The sequence below is a fragment of the Saccostrea echinata genome, unplaced genomic scaffold, assembly GCF_033153115.1.
Source record: "Saccostrea echinata isolate AGI-Se365-2 ecotype Australia unplaced genomic scaffold, CSIRO_AGI_Sech_v1 ptg000030l, whole genome shotgun sequence".
NCBI classification, from domain to species: domain Eukaryota; kingdom Metazoa; phylum Mollusca; class Bivalvia; order Ostreida; family Ostreidae; genus Saccostrea; species Saccostrea echinata.
Genome location: NW_026889779.1, coordinates 18,007,501 through 18,028,600, shown reverse-complemented (window position 1 = coordinate 18,028,600; position 21,100 = coordinate 18,007,501). Strand labels below are relative to the sequence as shown.

The window sequence follows — 21,100 nt, the reverse complement described above, 5'->3', positions numbered from 1 at the left end:
CTTTTAACTTTGTAACTTTGGTGATAATCTGCCCAGTAGTTCATGTGAAGTATTTTTAGCAACTACTACTTTTTAAAATATTTTCCTATTTATCTACCCTTATTTTAGGGTCACATTCTTATTATTAGTATAAATGAAAGCCCTTAGCCCAAGGATACTCTGTGACAGATTTGATAATAATTGGCTGAGGGGCTCTTGAGATATGGCCCACATTCCAAAATGTTAACACACACCGGGTCATAGCATTAGATCTATGAGCCTTTGTTGAAGATGAACTAATAAAATCCTTATCAAATTGATCTCCCATTGTGGCCCTACATTACCATCTGTATGATTTAAACAAACTTGAAACTGCACTACCTGTGAAATGATTGCACAATATTGTTCACTAATCATATTGATATTACTAATCATGGCCCTGCTGTTCTTGAATAGAAGATTTTAAAACATTTCCACTATATACAAGTAAACTTTGGTCTCTCAACATCATCGGTGGGATCACCGGAATTTGTCAAGAAATCAAAATTGAGACTCGACATCCAAGATTTCATTGAGTGATTAAACAAGAGGCCAAAGGGCCTTGAATCGCTCTTCTGATAAACTGTACAACGTATCACTTCTATTTGAAGCCTCTAAGTATCCTGTATATTTAAATAAAGCCTTGAAATTCCAAAGGTAGGTCATCATGACCTACATTTTAGATAAAACACTCTGAGAACCCAGGATGATTCTAAGCCAATTAGTACCTGAGAGTAGGTCATGGTGACCTACTTATCACTTGTTATTCTCTGAGGACCAAAGATGCATCAACTAAGTTTGATGATTCTAAGCCAATTAATACCTAAAATATTAAAATCACAACCATAAAATTTCAAAACTAGGTCACAGTGACCTACTTTTCAGATGACTACTTTGAGGACCCAAGATGCATCAACTGACAAAGTTTGATGATTCTAAGCCAATAAGTACCTGATATATATAAATAGAGCCATAAATTTTCAAAAGTAGGTCATGGTGACCTACTTTTCAGTCTACTAACTCCAAAGACCTTAGATGCATCAAATGACAAAGTTTGAAGATTCTAAGCCAATTAGTACCTAAAATATTTAATTATAGTCATATAAATTGAAAAGTAGGTCAACGTGACCTACTTTTCAGTTTACCTACTCTGAAGACCCAAGATGCATCAACTGACAAATTTTGATGATTCTAAGCCAAATAGTACCCGAAAATATAAAATACAGCCATAAAATTTCAAAAGTAGGTCAGAGTGACCTTCTTTTCAGTTATTGTACTCCGAGGACCCAAGATGCATCAACTGACAAAGTTTGATGATTCTAAGCCAATTAGTACCTGAAATACTTAAATAAAGCCATAAATTTCAAAAGTAGGTCACGGTGACCTACTTTTCAGTCGACCTACTCCGAAGACCCAAGATGCATCAACTGACAAAGTTTGATGATTCTAACCCAAATAGTACCAGAAATATTTAATTAAAGCCATAAATTTTCAAAAGTAGGTCACGGTGACCTACTTTTCAGTCGACCTACTCCGAAGACCCAAGATGTATCAACTGACAAAGTTTGATGATTCAAAGCGAACTAGTACCTAAAATATTTAATTATAGTCATATAAATTGAAAGTAGGTGACGGTGACCTACTTTTCAGTTGATATTTTTTGAGGACCCAAGATGCATCAACTTACTAAGTTTTATGATCATAGGCCTTAAAATGTCCAAATTATGCCTCTAAAATGCCTTGAAATTGAATGCCTGCCAAGTTCAAAAAGTAGGTCACGATGACCTACTTTTTAATAAATATGTTTTATGGCCCCTAGATGCATCATCTTACAAGATTTAATGATTCTAAACCTCTCAGTATTCGAATTAATGACCTTAATTGTTTTGAAAAAGATTAGCCATAAAATTCAAAAAGTAGGTCTAGGTGACCTACTTTCTAGTTGATGTGCTCCGAGAACCCAAGATACATCAACTGACAAAGTTTGATGATCATAAGCCTTAAATTGTTCAAAATATGCCTCTAAATCATTTTGAAAAAGAATAGCCGCAAAATTTGAAAAGTAGGTCACCGTGACCTACTTTTGAGTCAATATGATATGAGGTCCTTAGATGCATCAACTGACAAGATTTTATGATCCTAGTCCTTATAGTAAGCAAAATATCAACATTTTAATAAAATGTAATTTTTGGTCAACTTTGAAGTGACCTTGAGACCACACCCTTTGCCCCAGGGTGATACCTTGAACAATTTTTAATCTTCAACATATCCTCATCCTTTTGTGTAAGTTTGGTGATAATCTGGCCAGTGGTTCTTGAGAAAAAGATTTTTTAGCAACCAGTACTTTTGTTTCTATTTTCCAAATTATCCCCCCTTGTTTAAGGGTCACAACCCTAGTTTTAGTACAAATGGCAGCCCTTGGGCCAAGGATACCCTGTGACAAATTTGAAAATAATTGGCCAAGGGGTTCTTGAGTTATGGCCCATATTCTAAAAAGTTTATGCACACCGCACAAATGGCCATAGCATTAGCTCTTTGAGCCTTTGGCTCAGAAGAGCTAAAAATGACAATGATATTATGTACCTAGGGTAAATAATCAGTAAATCATCTTATTTTCAGCAAATACTCTTTATTTCTTTATTTCAAACACTTAAATTCTCACATAAGAAAAAAAAGAGATTGTTGAACACAATCAAGAGAAGTAGGTTTTAATATGATTACATAAATTTTCCATGCTATACATTTTCATTAAGGTTTACAAACAAAATATATGTCATGGCATAAAAAAATATACTGTAAACCAACTTTCATTCACATACATCAGTGACTTTCATGACCTTGTTTTACTTGCGACTATTTCTTGCCACAAACTTTTTATTTCATTGTGCAATTGTATACAATATTTTCTTGGTCATTATTAGTCGTCAAGGATTTCAAACTGAAAAATTGTGAATAAAAATTGTTGCAAATAATAGTTGGTTTACAATAATTGAGCAAAATTTATTTGGTATATATTAACATTGGGAAATTCTCTCCTGTGCTAAACAAATTTGTTTAATAAATATCCAAGATATTTATGAATATACATATACTTTCTATAAATATATTTTCAAAACAAAGAGTTTAATAAAGAAAATTTTTTTTTCTTAAATCAAAGTAAAAGAAGCTTTTCCCTGAGACTTGTTAATATTTTTCTCAAATAGATATAACTTAATTAATTCAACATAAGAGTTATTGGCAAAGTATATTCTCATAAAAAAAACACACACACAAAACAAAACAAATATTTGGACATACATGTATATCCAATTTAGTTCCTGTCGTTTGATCTTATCATCTTTTTAACACATTTTATAAGTATTAGAGGGTTGTTAGAAAAATTCGCCTACACTGCGATTTGTGGGAAAATTATTGTGTACTCTGAAGAATGACTTATGTTGATTTAAATCATCTTCCATTGATAAGTATGCAAAAATAAAAAATCAGATCCATTTACTAAAATTTTGAAATATAATGATTTTTACTTTGCCGTCATAGGATTCACGGAGCAACCACTTGAAGTTTTTTGAAGTTAGGTTATGTGGCAACCTCATTCCAAACCTGTCAATCTTTTTCACAGTAATAAATATCTTTCAGTTCTATAAACTTTCCATGTCTTCTTCTCACTTAAAACATAGGTAATCAAAGATTACATAGCTCACCTCAACGAATGTTATCTTTAAGTAAGGCGAAGTCTAAAATCAAATGATTGCTCTGGCAGCATGCTTTCATACATGCAACATTTATGCAAGTTTGATCTATGTAGGATTTTTAGTTACTTGGAAATGGACTTGCTCTGAAATTTTTTTCAGTTCGATCACCCAGAAAATGTAAGAATCAACATCCAAATACTGTACTGTGCATTTCTTGATGCATCCTCCATGCATGTCTTTCAGCATAGGGCTTATCTTTTCCAAGGAATGAATCTTAAAAAAAATTTAATCTGGTCACTCATCAAGAAAATGTAAGCCAGATGCAGCATCTGAAGCAAGTCTAGTAGTCTGCATCCCTAAATGCATAATCCATGCAAGTTACTTTGGTACAGGTAGGGCTTATAAATAAATTGGAATGAACCTGCTTCAAATCTTTAACATGGCCACTCGTTTGGAAAATGTAGGTCAAATCCAGCACCCGAAGCAAGTGTGGTAGTGTGCATCCTTAGATTATTATCAGGGGTTTAAATTTTCCCTAAACATTATTCACTGGTCCAAGGACTATTAAGCTTGTAAAATTCACTAGTTGTATCATTAAATTACTAGTCCAGATAAAAAACCAAACATAAACAAGAGGCCCAAGGAACTTAACGGTCACCTGAGTATAAAACAACAATCCATAGAGGATCCATAGAGTATAAATTGAAAGCTGCAAAAACAAACCAAGGTTATACAATATATTTTAATTTTTTATCCAATTAAATGATGCGTTACAACCAAAATTAAATTATATTAAAATGACTTATCATGGTTTTGTTATTTTTGAGAATATTTTTAAATGATCTTTCCTATATATTCCTAACTAAACCTTTGATCACCTGTTGTGCCCCTTCCCTACCCCAGGGGGTCAAGATTTGAACAAATATGAATTAAAATTACCCAAAGATGCTTCCATATAAATAAGACAAATCATGGCTTTGCTATTCTTGAGAAGAAGATTGTTAAAGATTTTTCATATGTATTCATGTGTAAATCTTTGATCGTCCATTGTGGCGCCACTCTATCCCCAAAGTCATGATTTGAACAAATTTGAATCTATACTATATCTGAGGATGCTTCCATGTAAATATAACCAATCATGGCTTTGCTGTTTTTGAGAAAAGAATTTTTTAAAGATTTTTTCTGTGTATTCCAATGTAAAATTTTCATTGTCCATTGTGGCCCCACCCTACCCCCGGGGATCACGATTTAAACAACCTTGAATCTACACTACCTGAAGATGTTTCCACATAAGTTTCATCTTTCTTGGCCCAGTGGTTCTGGAGGAGAAGTTTTTACCAATGTATTCCCATGTAAAATTTTGATCATTCATTATGGCCCCGCCCTTCCCCAGGGGGTCATGATTTGAACAAATTTGAATCTACACTACCTGAGGATGTTTGCACATAAGTTTCATCTTTCTTGGCCCGGTGGTTCTGGAGAAGAAGACTTTTAAAGATTTTTCCTATGTATCCCTATGTAAAACTTTGATCGTCCATTGTAGCCCCACCCTAAACCCAGGGGTCATGATTTGAACAAAATTGAATCTACACTACCTAAGGATGTTTGCACTTAAGTTTCATCTTTCTTGGCCCAGTGGTTCTGGAGAAAAAGATTTTTAAAGATTTTTCCTATGTATTCCTATGTAAAACTTTGATCGTCCATTGTGGCCCCACCCATCCCCGGGGGTCATGATTTGAACAAATTTGAATCTACACTGTCTGAGGATTTTTCCATATAAGTTTTATCTTTCTTGGCCCAGTGGTTCTTTAGAAGAAGATTTTTGAAAGATGCCATTAATTTTTCACTAATTCTTAATTATCTCCCCTTGGAAAAAGGCTTGGCCCTTCACTTGAACAAACTTGAATCACCATTACCCAAGGATACTTTGTGGCAAGTTTGGTTGAAATTGGCCCAGTGGTTCTTGAGAAGAAGTCGAAAATGTGAAAAAGTTTATGCGTGACTCAGGTGATCTAAAAAACAAGTAATGTAAACAAGCGAGTGGAGGAGACGCCGTTACGGAGGCTGCATACCTTTACTCTTTTTACACATATTTATAAACGAAGACCAAAGTACATGAGTGTTGTTACTCTTGGTTCCTTTTCCCACCACGCTGTAAAATTGATGCTATCCAACAGACGTTTTAACTTTGTTTTAACTTTGTTTTATTTTTAGGAGCAATAAATTAAAACATTACGATGACGTGACTAGTACTTTAAAATAGTGCGTTTTGTGAACCACTTAAGAAGAAACGAGATTTGGAGATTTTTTTATTTATTTACAGGTAACTCTTAATGGCTCGAACTTCGATCTCTCGAAGTTCTTGATCGCTCGAAGTGAGTCTCCGGTCCCGAATTTTTCCCCTATATAAGTAAGCAAATTTACTCTTGATTTCTCGAACTCTTGATCTCTCGAAACACTTGATCCCTCGAAGTCAAAATGCAGTCCCGCTATGCATATTCTATTAGAATTTACCCTCGATACCTCGAAGTGGATATGTGTGCACAAGGTTATATAATTAGCATCTTTACCTGGACATTTAAATGGCCCCAGGCAGAAGACGCAGGTCTCGAGGAACGGGATGTTTATTCAGGTGACACTTATGCTGCAAGGTGATAATTGATTTATAATTAATCATATTTTGCCTATATGCTATTAAAATAATTGTCAGCGACTGTCTTGCGATAATTTAGAGACGCAGTGTCAGTGAAAAGTAGTAATTGATTAAAAGACAAAACACTAATTTAATTTTTATTTTGAGTCAGTGTCAAAGTTAAACGAAATATGAAAAAGCAGAAACAGCCTCGATGTCAATATGACGACTATTATTGGACAAATACTTACAGAACTGCGTTCAATGATCATGTTTGGAATAGTCAATGCTATGTACAACGCTGTAAAATGTTTTCATGTAACGAATGCGTAGTATGATGTCCGTATTACAAAGATTAAATAAATATACATGAAATGACGATATACATTTTTGCTTCACTCAGTTTAATGAAATATTTATCTAAATTACGAAAAAATATCGTTGTCTTATAAAAACCACGTGTAAAAGGTTAGCACTGCATGAAAATCATTACATCCGGTAAGACTAATTTTAAAACCTGTCAACAAACCCGGAAAATTCCGGACTCTTGAAAACTCGAACTCTTGATCTCTCGAATTTTTTCCTCAGTCCTGCGGACTTCGAGGTATCGAGAGTTACCTGTATTTTTATATTTTTAATTTAAATATTTTCGGTTCTACTCAAAAGTGCTAGTCCGACGGACTATTGAATGGTAACAATCAGCTAGTCCACCCCCATAAACTTTAGGTCCCGGACCTCGGACCACCGTATTTTTAAACCCCTGGTTATCCATGCAAGTTTCGTCACTGTAAGGCTGAGAATGATTTGGGAATTGTCCTGCTCCAAAAACTTTCACACAGCCACTTGTCAGGAAAATATAGGTCAAATGCAGTATCTAAAGCAAGCCTCACAGTGTGCATCCCCTTATGCATCATACGTGCAATTATGGTCATCATAGGGCTTATATCTACTTTACAATGAACCTGCTCTAAAAACATTAACTTGGTCATTCATCTAGAAGATGTCGGTCAGATCCAGCATCAGAAGCAAATCTGGTAGTGAACATCCCTGGATCCATCATCCAAGAAAATTTAGTCACCATAGGGCTTACAAATATTAGTTTTTGGAGCAGGTCTCATACCATGGTAACTATACATGTAAGTCCTACATAGACCAAATTTGCAAAGCAAATCTGAAACAGTCCGTGAAACGTTCTACTTTCCCACTTGAACGGTGAGCGAACGCTGAATGAACGCAGAGCTTACAGATATTAGTTTTTGAAGCAGGTCTCATACCATGGTAACTATACATGTAAGTCCTACATAGACCAAATTTGCAAAGCAAATCTGGTACATGTAGTGTGCATCCCTAGATGTTACTTGGGAATGAGACCTGCTCAAAAAAGTTTAACCTACTTGAAAATCTATAATCTGCTCCAAAAACATTAACCTTGTCATTTTTTAAGGAAAATACTGGATGAAAATGCACCATCTGAAACCTTTATGATACAAGAAAACATACTAGATGCATCATCCATGCAACTCTGATCAATATATGGCATAAAAATACTTGGAAAGAAAACTGCTCCAAAATTTTTAACCTGGGATGCCAATGAGGATGCCGACACTGGTGCCAATGCCCAGGGTATGACATAAGCTCCCCCAACTTTGTTGAGGTGAGCTAAAAATTGTATTACAATAGCAGGAAATTTTACTTTTAAAAAAAAGTCTTTTGTGGCGTATAAGATATCAGTGAGATCCTAAACTCAATGTCTATGCAGTTAAGAGTTCAGGAATGGAAGCAATGCAAAATCTATAGGTGCTATGTCCAGATGATATTTAAGTGGGGTATTGCAGGAGTTGATCATCAAAAATGTCAATCCTTCCATCCTTACAAAGCTGCTACCATCTGAATCCATCTTGATCCAAGATACATGTAGGTAATCCACAACAGCATCTAAAAACATTTTTGGTCTCTATCAGGCATTCTCCTGTCTGTACACATGATTTTTTAACAGCTCGGTCCTCCTAGTCATTGTTTTTTGACTTTTTTGACATTTTTGACTTTGTTTTTATGCATTATGAAAATGTGTAAAATAGTGACATGCTCCGTGAAGCATATTTTATCTTAATGATTAGTTGTATATTTTTTACAGATCATCCGAAATCATTCGGATCTTTGTATATTTATTGGAAAACACGCATATTTCACTGGTTTCATGCAAATAGCATGCTCAAAATAAAATTCGTCCTTGAACTTTTCTAAAAACCCTCATAATACTATGTAGGATCCTTAAAATAGCAAATATATACATGGCAAAAATATGACCGCATTAGACAAGTACTCAATTATCACCTTTTGAAAGAGGATGTAGCCCTTTATTTGTACAAATTTGAAATCCCCCTCACCCAACAATGCTTTGTGGCAAGTTTGGTTAAAATTGATATAGTGGTTCTTGAGAAGAAGTCGAACATGTAAAAATTTTACAGACACTGGGCCTATAAAATGTGATCAGAAAAGTTCACTTGAGCTTTAAACTCAGGTGAGCTAAAAAGCATGTCTTACATTAACATGTTAATGTATCCATTCACAACTAAAGGACTTAAAGGGGAATGAACACAGTTGCATTGCCGTTTTGTTTACAATTTTAAGTTTCTATTCTTATTCAAGAAATAATTCCAGTTCAATGATTTGAACTTCAATCAAAATCTTAAAATTCAGGTTTACATTTTACTGGATGTGTGGGTTTTGCTAACACTGTACATATCACTGTACAAGAACTGTCAACACTGGTGTATTGGATTGCTTTTTAATTCTGACTTTCCTGATTATAGTTTTAATATTATTTATTAACAGATGACAGATTTTCCACTTTTTTTTTTTTAATTCTAAGGCTGATTTTTAGTTTGAAAAAATGCAAGGATGTTTGGCAGTCAAACACACTCAAAATTCCTATATAATTTTAAGATATTAAATGAGTTTTTTAACATTCTTTCATAAAATGTCAGTCTAAAAGGTAAGCTATGATATTATATCAAAAATTTTGAAAAATATCAGCTTCAAATCTATGTCCTTGCCCCTTTTATAACTCAAAAAGGCAAAATGTGTATGTACTTATTCCTGATATGTAAGTAAACTTCTAACTCTGCAGAGCAAACCAAGATTAAACATTGTATCCAAAATTTCTTCTCGTTCTTTTCTAACTAAAAAGTTGTAAGGCTTTGAGTAATGAATGTTACTTCTCTTATCGTCCACCTTTGTACCATTTTTCAAGCATACCAAATGCCCCTTCTCCCAATCCAAACGTGTGAAAATGATCTGTAAGGTTGATATAAATGTATTGTATTCACATTATACAAGTAATGAGAAAAAATATTTTACATGGACAGAATTCAGTATGTTTCATACATTGGCATCATAAGCACCCGTTCATGTGCTGGTTAATAATTATGTTTAAGATACAAGTACAATAGTATACACTTATTTCATGACTACGAGGGGAACAGTCAAACTGTTTTCCCAGGTCTTCCCCATTATCGAGGGACAACAGTTTGACTGTTTCCCGAGTTGTCATGAAATAAGTGTTTTATTACCTAACCTACTATATAATATCTTAAAGTAATGATATAGACACATCGACAAAAGTTTGCATTATTTCTTAGTGTTATCATTTCCTAAATAATATTGATGTATACATGTATTGTTTAGTAAAAGACATAAGATGACTTGAAGGTTTGAATATAACACGATGAGTCGGACGTTTTAAAAGGCAAAGATCTATAGTGAGTGAAAGGAGCCTACATTTTTTGAAAATTTCCCTCAGAAAAGGTATTCTTGGCCTCTTCTTTCAAATGATATTAAATTGAATATATATTTATATGGGTATAAGGATTACTCTTCAAGTGATAATTTCAAATTTATTGCCATGAAAATGCTTCAATTTATACATAATTCAATATTATAGCTGTAAAGTACTGGAAACTAATTATGACGTCATAATGGATTAGTTCAGCCATGCAACAGTTCATTCTGTGACCGGGTAAACAGTTTTGACTGTTTCATGATGTGCAAAAAAGTTAAAATGAATCAGGAAACAGTTCAAAATGCCCAATTACAATTTATATAGTAGGTTAGGTAATAATGAAAACTGTGCAGCTGGTACATCAGAACTTTTTCTTTTTTACAAGTAACAGAATGTATTAAATATTTTTTTAAATATCATAAAAATAAACTGTTGTTTGTAGGCCTAATCATCAGTTATATTCTATATAATAGTGTTATTATTTGGATGTACTATGCCAAAATAGTAGTCAGGGTTGACAACCGGTTAAACAGTTCTCAGAGGGTTACTTAACATGGGAAAGCAAATGCAACAAGCATTCTGAGAGTATTGCATTAGCAATACTAGTCCCCTACCGGCAAGTGTAATCTGGTTCCCGTTAAGAATTGAAAATGCCATAATTCCGTCAAAAATCAATGAAGCGGGACGAAATGCAAACTTGATCTATAACTAATCAAGGTTAAGTCACATACCAAAAATCAGCTCAATATCTGAAAGCGTTAAGAAGAAAAATGTGGAAAACCCCTAAAAATTGAAAAGGCCGTAAGTCAGTCAAAAATCAATGAAGCAGAACGAAATGCAAACTTGATCTGTAACTCATCAAGATACACTCACATACCAAAAATCAGCTCAATATCTATTAGCGTTTAGAAAAAAAGTGCGGAAAACCAAGTGGGACAGACTGACAGACAGACAGAGGGACAGACAGACAGACGGACAGACAGACAGACGGACGGACAGACTCAGAGGAAACCTATAGTCTCCTCCGGTTTCACCGGTAGGGGACTAATAATTCAGAATTCTTTTGAATGCAACACACCTCAGGAGGAGGAAGCATTAATGCACTTGGACTTCAACAAATGGACCACATCTAAATCACATCCAAAGATCATAAATCTTTGAGTTTGATAAAATCTGGACATGATGATGGCATGCATGATTCATTTGATTTTTTTTTCTGTATTGGTGACCTTAATAGTGTACCAGAAAACTCTGAAAAATCACAGATTGACATTTTTTTGTTCCAACAAAACAATTACTCTCTTTCAAGCAGAGCATTCAAAACCAGGCAGACTCCTAAGTATGTGAAAAAATTATTTGTACCCATTTCCATGGTAATATTATTTCAAATTTTTAAGACACGTTTACATATTTAATATTACAGAATGTATTTTAGCTATATTTTGAAATTAGTACCGAGTATATAGCCAGAAAATCTGTGATTCTGAGTATCAGAACTGTTGAAATGCTTACAAAGAATGACCCGCAACTCTTCATAAGATATATTGGTTGCTATGAGCTCAGAATTGTTGCCATCGGTAATGTAAATAAAAATACTTTCATTAGACTCTTATTACATCAAATTTGCTTCATCACAATTTTACGACAAAATTTAAAGAATCCTTTACAACTGTACCTGAGCGTGCAAATACAACTTTATGTGCTAGCTTTGTTGATATGGGGAATTTACTGTTGCCATGGAAATAAGAAATTTTACAATGTTTCGTAGTTTGCAAATAAGACTCACTTTTATTTATTTTAGAATATGCTTTTGGTGGTCAAAGATAACAATATATGTCATTTATAATTTCAGAATTTTATATTTTTTCTCTTTTTATTCATCAAAACACCCATTTTTGTTGCTAGGCAACGGATAGTAATTTTCAAAAATTAGCTGCTTCTGAATTCAAATTGCAAAAGAGAAATTCCTCTGCTTTTATGTGAAATACACCCAACACCTGTATTAGGTCCATCATTTGAATAATTAGACCTTGAATAGTACCAAAATCAGGAAAAATGCTGAGTCAGCAAAAATCAAAAAACAAGTATAATTTCCCATGTGTATCACGGACATATCTTTAAATCAAATTTTTATGTTTTGCATGGTAAAAACCCTTTAAATGTTTATCTTTACAATTACAGTAAATAGAAAGAAATTCTTACAGAATTAACATTTCATTTCAAGCCTTAAAATAAGTAATTTTTCTGTCCATCCACATTGAAAATTGACTGGTTGCCAGGGAAATTTCTTTAGCCATATTTCCATGGTAACCATGAACCAAAATTTTTTTTTATTTTGCATACATGGTTCATTGTGCAAGAGGAAACGATGTGTGAGAAATCATCAAATCTGAGAACCCTCATATATCACCTTCTGCATGATTTTTACAGAGACTGTACTTAATTTGAAGTCACAAACGTTGAATGCTGTGCAAATGAAACGTCATACATGAAAATCAGAATTCAAACTCAACTTGAACAGTAATGGCTGCTCCCTCAATTTAGTTAAACAGGCATGATATATTCAAAGAAGCCATATTTATCAATCTTCCATGAAATCAATAAATGTAAATATAACAAATGAATTGTGAATTTTGAACGCTCATCGTGTCATAACACAGAAAGTTTCATAAAGTGCTAACACACGTTGAACAATTTGTCAGCACAGCCGTCCTTGTTGTGACACAATGAACATCCAATATTCACAATTCAATGCTTAAATAAATAGCATATATTTCCAATTATTATAATTCAGTTGTCTTATTTTTATATAACACACAAAAATACAGTGGATGAAAAATAGCAGTATTTCAAAAAATGCCCACTCAGCATTACGATGAAATGGATGCATCATGGTGTACTCCCCTGATGGGACACAAAGGTGATTTTCTTTAGAAAACTATGCCCTTGTGAGGATTTACTTTATTTAGAGAGTCTTTTGTGAAAATTTCAATGAAGTGTGTTACACTTCATGTATGACCCCCTACCTGGTTTTCTCATAGAACCACTGTTAAATATTTTTCCCTTCATTTTCCCATTAAAAATTTTGACCTCCTACTGAGGCCCCACTCCACTGAGTACTCCAGTACAGATGGATGAATAATTGACAAACTTTGACCAGAAAAGTACACGAAGCCTTACATTAAGTAATAAAATTAATTAAAATTACTAACCATGGTCTTAACACAAATTATTCCTAAATTTGTATCTGCTATAACAGACTTCTTAGTTTCCACTAAAAGCTCTCCTCCATGCTGTCCTAGCAATCTCTCAACAGACTGGTTTCTAAACTTCCATTTTGTGATATTGAAATCAGTGGTAGTTTTTTCACCATATGCAACAGGTAACCACGTCTTCACCTGAAATTACATTTTTTTTCTGTGCTTACATTTAAATTCTATGAGTCTGATTATTAACCAGAAGTCTATGATGACACAGTAGCTCTACATATCTGTACTAAAACTAAAGGGAGAACAAGAGGTCCGTGGGCCTTATAGGACACCTGAGTATCACATAACAACTTTCAACTGAATTAAAAAGCTAAAATATTTTAAGGAAGAAAACACATTTGCATCTCAGAAACCTTGAATTACTATAGGGTCATGGAATACATGGGTGACTTAATTGCTACTTTCATATAATAATTCTGTACTAATATCATGTCATCAATGCATGAATTTCGTATTTCTTCATATAAAATCAGCTCATAATTCTACATATGTCTTTATGTACTTGGTGCAGTTTAAATATGCATACTTTCTAAAATAATCTCTGATATGTAAGCAGTGATTAGTCCTTTCTTTTCTTTAGTCCTTAAAACATACTATAACAGATTTATTGAGGTTTAAATTCACTCTGAATGTTATGATTTACATGAATATATAAGGTAAACAATAGAAAATCACCTAAACCTTTTTGTTCAATATCAGACAATACAAAAGTACTTCACTATTCATGCAATGTCTGAAATTTTACTGTATATGTTGCAATTTCACTTTTATTTTATATACCATCTGAAAGATGCACGTCTTGCCTCGATCCCTTTACGGGCTGGCCTTTGACCCCTCTTTTCATTCTACTTGCCTTAAAATGTGTATTTCATATATACAGGTGATTTCAGACAGTTACAACATTAAATACATAATGTGAAAGATTGGTAGCATTTTTCTTTCTTTTTGTCAAACAAATTTCAGCAATCATATTCATAGTAGGTCCTGATGCATGAACATGTACATGCATACCTGAAAAAGTCCACTTATCATAATGTGCAGTTGTGTGCATATACATTTGTCATTTTTTTTTTGACTTCACAAGAAATATTTAAGAAGCACAAAGGATTCTCAGATATTAAGTGGTCAAAATCTTCCAATGTCAGTTTGACCCTTCATCTTTGACCTTTTGACCTCAAAATCAATAAGGGTCATCTACTCCTTAAGGGGAACTAATGTAGTAAGTTTGATGCCTGTCAAGCAAAAGGCTTCTTAAGATGTGAGCTGACAATATTTTCCTAAATCCAGAGTAGTTAAACCCTTTTACCTTTGATCCTTTGACCTCAAAATCAGAAGGGGTAATCTACTCCTTAAGGGGAACTTATGTTCCAAGTCTGACCTTTGTCAAGCAAACGGTTCTCAAGATATTGAGCACACAATATGTCCCTATGTCCAGAGAAGTTTGACAATTGATCTCTGACTTGTGACCTCAAAATCTGAAGGGGTCATTTACCCTTCAGGGGGTACCAGTGTACCAAGTTTGCATTCTGTCAAGCAAAGGGTTCTCAAGATATTGATTAATCAATTTTTTTATGTCCAATTTGACCCCTGACCTTTGACCTTCTGACCTCAAAACCAATAGGGGTCACCTACTTCTTAAGGGGAACCAATGTACCAAGTTTGATGTCTATCAAGCAAACGGTTCCTGAGATATTGATCAGACAATATTTTCATATATCCAGAGTAGTTTGACCCTTGGCTTTTGACCTTGTGACCTCATCATCAATAGGGGTCAAAATTTGTTGTCTGTGATGCAAAGGGTTCTCAAGATACTGATTGCACAACACTTGGTCTACTGACTGACATAACGACTGACAGGGGGATAAAAATTTCCTTGTACAGTGAACTTAGATTCTGTGATTTATTAATTTTATAAATTAATTATTTGCACATTAAAAACTACCAGCATTCAGATGCTATACATATTATACATATTTCAAAGAAATAGCTGTATTAAGTCTTGAGTTCTCGACTATAGTCTTGATCATTCAGACGCATGCCTTTATCACACAAATCAAAGCGGTTTGATGACCAAGACAATTTACAGGACTACGAAATCAATTGCATTCAATCTGGGAGATCAATCTGCTTGATTAACGAGTTGACAGATTAATCTCTAGGACTATAAATGTAAAAAAGACCATTCACTTAAGTTTTATTTTCACAAAAAGGTACCTTGCCTCAAGTCTAAATTTAAGAATATAGGAATTACAGGTACGTCTAAATAAAACAAAATCATGATATTTTACTTCATTTATTTCCCGGGCGATAATTGATGGAAACATCAATGTTTTCTTGTTAAATATATTAATAAGGTTTTTGACTGCAAATACATCTACAATTTAGTTACCTCAGGAGCAAAGAGGACGAGTGTCATCAGTGCAACGTATGGACAATGTGAATTTAGATGGTAAATGAAACTCACTCTGTGTATAAATTGAAGTCTGAAAGAATACAGCATATCGGGTAATTTTGGAGTGCTGCAAAAGTTGTTTTTATATAAAGTGCCAACATTTCCATATAGTTTAAACAGTGTTATTACAAAGAGTATAAACATGAAAATCCACCAAAATATAAAATACCAATATATCAAACTCCTTTTTGATACCAAATTCACCAAATATTCTTCATGCCAATTTTACCCAATATACAATAGTATACTGCCATTGTAGTCATTATGATTACAAAGTGAAACAAGAAACCACATGGTAATTTGATGACATCAAGCAATATTTAGAAATTTACCATCTTAATCAAATTATAGTTGAAGGTATGTGAATTACATTATATCACACAACAAGAGGCCCATGGGCCACATCGCTCACCTGAGTAACTTTGGCCATGCTGTTCATTACCAGACTTCCCCCTTGTAATACCTATTGTGGCCCCGCCCTACCCCTGCGAGATGAAATTCATAATTTCAGGAACTTTGATGAATCGTTCATGAAAATTCATGATGTATTCATGACTGGTTCATGACTGGTTCATAAAGATGGTTGATGAATTTTATTCATGAATATATTCATAAAATGTAGTTCATGAACAAATGATGAATATATATGAATATAGGTAATTTTCAGTTTAAAAACAGAAAAAAACGTTTAGTTCAAGGTAATGAATGTTCATGAATTTTCATGAAGACTTAATTGACACAAGCGATTGCTAGAAAACACTCATAACTCCCATAATACAACTTTTGCATGCAAATGCAGTGTTGAACAAGCCCATGGTATAATCAGGTCCAGTCCAAAGACTATTTGGGTGAATTCAAAAAAAATGACCAAACGCATATTTATCAACCCACACTAAAAATACAGGCAATGAAAATAGATTTCTATGTCTCAGCATATGTCTTTAGATAGTGTCTAAATACCTGCCAAATATCTCGTTGATATCTCAATTAACAAAAAAGTTATGCCCAAAAATGATGCTAAAATTGTCAGGAGTGCAACACCTTTTTGTGACATTTTGAAATTTCAATATTTTTTGGAGATCTGTGAAATAAAAAATAATGCTTCATGTTGAAAATAAAGACTTTCCTGATAATATTCAAAGTATTGAGCTTTAAATGTGGACTGTTATAACTTTTGTTTACTCAAGTTGTGGTCGTGGCTGATGTTTAAAAAAATGTTATACCATGTCAGGAGTGCAACAGAAAAAATGTAGTGTTGCCAAAAAAACATCAATTGTAAAATTCTCATAGAAAATTAAGATATAAAAGAATTTTGGAAGTGTAAAATAATAACTGATATACATTTTAAAACTTAAAAATGTTATATAAATCATAAGCAGCATTAATGAGAGTCAAGTATATGTGCATACCCAAAAATGTCAGGAGTGCAACATTTGATGTTTTGCTCCCAAGCATGAAAAAACTATTATCATTATATGATTTTCAGATTTTTATTTTGGAAAATAAAGACACTATGAACATTTTTACCAAATAGATTTATCAATTACAGGATCTGTCTGTGCTTCAGATCCATATTTCTATGGTCAGGAGTGCAACACATTTTTTTAAAGATTCAAGTTGTGTGAAGAAAAGACTTCTATTCATGCTTAGAAGTATTCATTAATTAATAATGATCTTTTTGTATAATTTAATGCTAAATTATTGACAGTTTTATTATTAAAATCCTTCCTTTTTCAATTTTATCAATTCAGATGTGTTTTTATCTTTTTTGTGATTTTTTTAATGAACGTTAAAAATAAACACACTAAAACATTGTCATTAAATTCAAGTAATTCCTCCTCAACTTCACTGAAACAACAGAACAAGTTCTTATGTAATTTTCACTTCACAATTCTACTTTAAAGGCACCAATGCTTTTGGTCAGGAGTGCAACAAATATGTTAGAACTATAAATCATCCAATAAGAATAAAAATAAAGAAAAAATGATGAGTAGAATTTTTCTGGTGGGTTACTGAGTTTGTCTTCTAAAGGAAAACATGCTTTAAAATATATTTTATCTTCTTAATATACATTTAAGCTAGTTTTTTGGGCATAAAATAGGGTATAATTCCAGATAAAATGTGAATTTTAAATACTTTCATCTGTTTAATTATGAAGTATCCGACTATAAGTATTGCACAATTTCATTACCACTTGATGTTGCCAACACTTTATGAATTTTGTGTTCTATGGTTTTAATTTTAAACTTTACTGCAGTCAGGAGTGCAACAAAACTGGTTCATAATTACCGATGCTATTTAACTATCTTTACTAAAAAATAAGTTGAAAAAAAATGCTTGATACTATTTGATGTTCAAAACACTATGTCTATCAACAAATTACAGAAAATTTACAGTCAATTCAGGGAATATTTTTCATCATTTCACATATATTTTAAATACAATTTATATATATTACACTTTGCAAATAATCATGTTTTAAGGTCTTCAAAATATGAAAAACCTGCTGTAAACGATGAAAAATATCAACACGACAAATTGATTTACAAAGTAAGAATGGGTTATTGTGTGTTATAATTTTTAAATCAATGTTAAATAAAATACATATCAGATGTCAGGAGTGCAACACAATAATGTAACATAGGGTCACTTCAAAATCTAGTATTTTTTGTAAGAGAACTCGTATATAACAAGTCTTTTTTGGCCTAGATTTAAAGAATTGACTTGAATGGACAAAAAAGTGAACTTTGGGGAATTTTATTGCTTCATATTTTTTTCATATTAAAACTTTTCAAACCAGAATTGAAAAAATAATGTAAAATAACAATCAAAAAGCCAATTTTTTGTCACATGTACAAGAGAAGATACTCATTCAAGGTATAGATTTAATCATTTATACCCCTTTTACCATTTTGAAGCATAAAAAACTATAATTTCTTGTGATTATGTATTTTAGAAAGTCTTTCAAGGTGTAATGATATTTTCTTTTTTCAAAAGAAATTTTACTAATAAAAATTCTGAAACTTTTTAATCCAATTGTCTATTCCATTGCCACTTCAGGATTTTAAACTAGAATGCATTTGCAATATGATGATATAAGTGAAAAATATGTTATAAGTAGTTGAATTTTGCCAAAAAAATTCAGTTTGGTGGTCATTTTTTTTGAATTCACCCATTTCTACCTACGTAGCTATTAATAGTAATTAATGCAAAATTGTTAATTTACGACGTAATCAATTTGTGGCCAAAATTTTGTTGTATTCATCATCAGTGTGACTGCATTTAGAAATTTGGTACTCACCATGTTGCGCCATTCAGCCGTTTGCCCACAAAATGCAAGTAATGCAAAAAGTAGGTAAAAATAGCTACTTTGGGTAGGTTTAAATACCTACGTAGCTATTAGTTAATAGACTTTGTACTGGACCTGATAATTTTTCATTTATCTACTATCTAAAAAATATAAATCATGAAATCTGTATACATTTCGTGTTTTGATTATAATTAAACAAACACTGCATCATGATAGCCAGCAATTTTTTTTTTATTAAATTACCTATGTTCCTTTATTATTTTAATTAACCAGTTACATTGAAAATGTGCTTTAAATAATCTTATTTTTCACGACGCAACGTACTTTGTTCGACCGAATTTTTTCTAATGTCAAAATTAAAGCAAGTTGTGAGAAACTGAAACAATTAAGAAAAAACTTCGTAATCTTCGTTAAAACACGTCATATATTTATTTACAACTAAAAAATTATATGTCTTATCCGTACTGTACCGTCAAGACAAAAGGCGCAAACTTGAAACGCGCAAGACGTTGGAAATGTGAATGATAGAGTAGGAGGATCGATGTTAAAGTATTATAATTAGCGTAGTCATTCTTTGTCAGCCTCTTAAGGAAATATCAGAATACGAAGAAGGAAGAATATATTTATTCAGAGGATAAATCTACTTTGCAGCCATAACTTCAGAGATTAGTGGTGAGTTACAAAAAACGGTAGGCAATCACTGATTTAATCATTTAATCAGATATCTGTCGGTAGATGTTACTCTATTTGTTAAATTATTATGCCTTTTTTTAAATGAAGACTTTGCCAAACTTTGCTTTGAGTGGGGATCCAACCAAAGTAACATACATTAATTATAGATAAGCTAGTTTATCAAAAAATTCATAGGCCTATTGACCTACAACATGACAGCCGAGGGAAATAAGCAAACTTCCTCTCAGACTGCTCTATGGAAGAACTGCTACCCCTTCTAGATCTGCTTATGATGCATAAAACTAAAATTAATAAAACTTGCAAGAAAAATATGTTTTTTTCTGTATCTTTAGCTAATGGCAGGGAAGGGGATAAAACCTAATTTTGGTAAATTTACAATAAGAATTCAAACTTTTTAAATTTAGAGTATGATTTTTTTTTGAAAGGGGGGGGGGGGGGGTGGGGGGGGTTCCTGACCACTTTTACACTTGTAATCTAATGGTGCTTTAATTGATTAGATAAGGCACATACAAAGTGTTTTGACCCAAGACTGGATGCTAATAAGAGTTGTGTAAAATGAAAATTCTAAGTTAAAAGTCATATAATTGTTTTATTGTAAATTTCTAGATGACAAGAAACATCTTGAGAAAATAAAAGAAGGAACTGGAGAACTTAACCATACATTTCAGGATGCATCAGTACGTATGAAAAGTTTCTTTTAAAGTGTAAGCCAAACAGTTCAGCTCTCTTAAGTTAATCTATTAGAATAATTATACTTTCACAAATTAAAATGATTACACAGACACAAATAGTCTATCATTGAAAATGAAATATTTTTTTTCTAAATAGCATCCTGTTCGAGCAAATATTTTCAAGGCAAACAAATTTGCTCCTTAAAAAAAGCACCAGCTTCATCATCTGATTCAGCAACAGAAAGGCAGTCACCACCTGCCACATCACTAAATACTACAGGTAAATCAAGCAGGTTAATGTACAATAGTAACCTTTGAACTGTTTGCAGCATCTCTCTGCACTTACCTTTTTAATATCTTTTTTTTTTTTAAGGGAAAAAAAATCTTATTTTTGTTATAAATTGCCTGAAAATTTCTTTTAATTCTGTTTTAATAGGACACTTTCTTCAGAAAGTGACACTGAAGATTTAAACCATAAATTTAGGTCCAGGGAATCTTTAGACAAAGACAAATTAGTACTTTTCATATTTAATTATGTTATAGTGTTTAAGCCATGATAAACTTTTAAGAATCATTGTTTTA

General features: G+C 32.7%; 1 protein-coding gene across 1 annotated transcript in view; it reads right to left on the bottom strand.

Moving 5' to 3' along the window:
* Positions 1-9,264: 9,264 nt before the first annotated feature.
* LOC133197456 (uncharacterized) overlaps positions 9,265-21,100 on the bottom strand; it is a 47,505-nt gene continuing 35,669 nt past the window's right edge. The window contains exons 4-5 of the mRNA XM_061333511.1: positions 13,336-13,521; positions 9,265-9,639 (exon numbers count right to left, since the gene is read on the bottom strand). Coding sequence (XP_061189495.1) covers positions 9,436-9,639; positions 13,336-13,521 — 390 coding nt within the window. The 3' untranslated portion in view covers positions 9,265-9,435. The remainder of the gene's footprint in view (positions 9,640-13,335; positions 13,522-21,100) is intronic.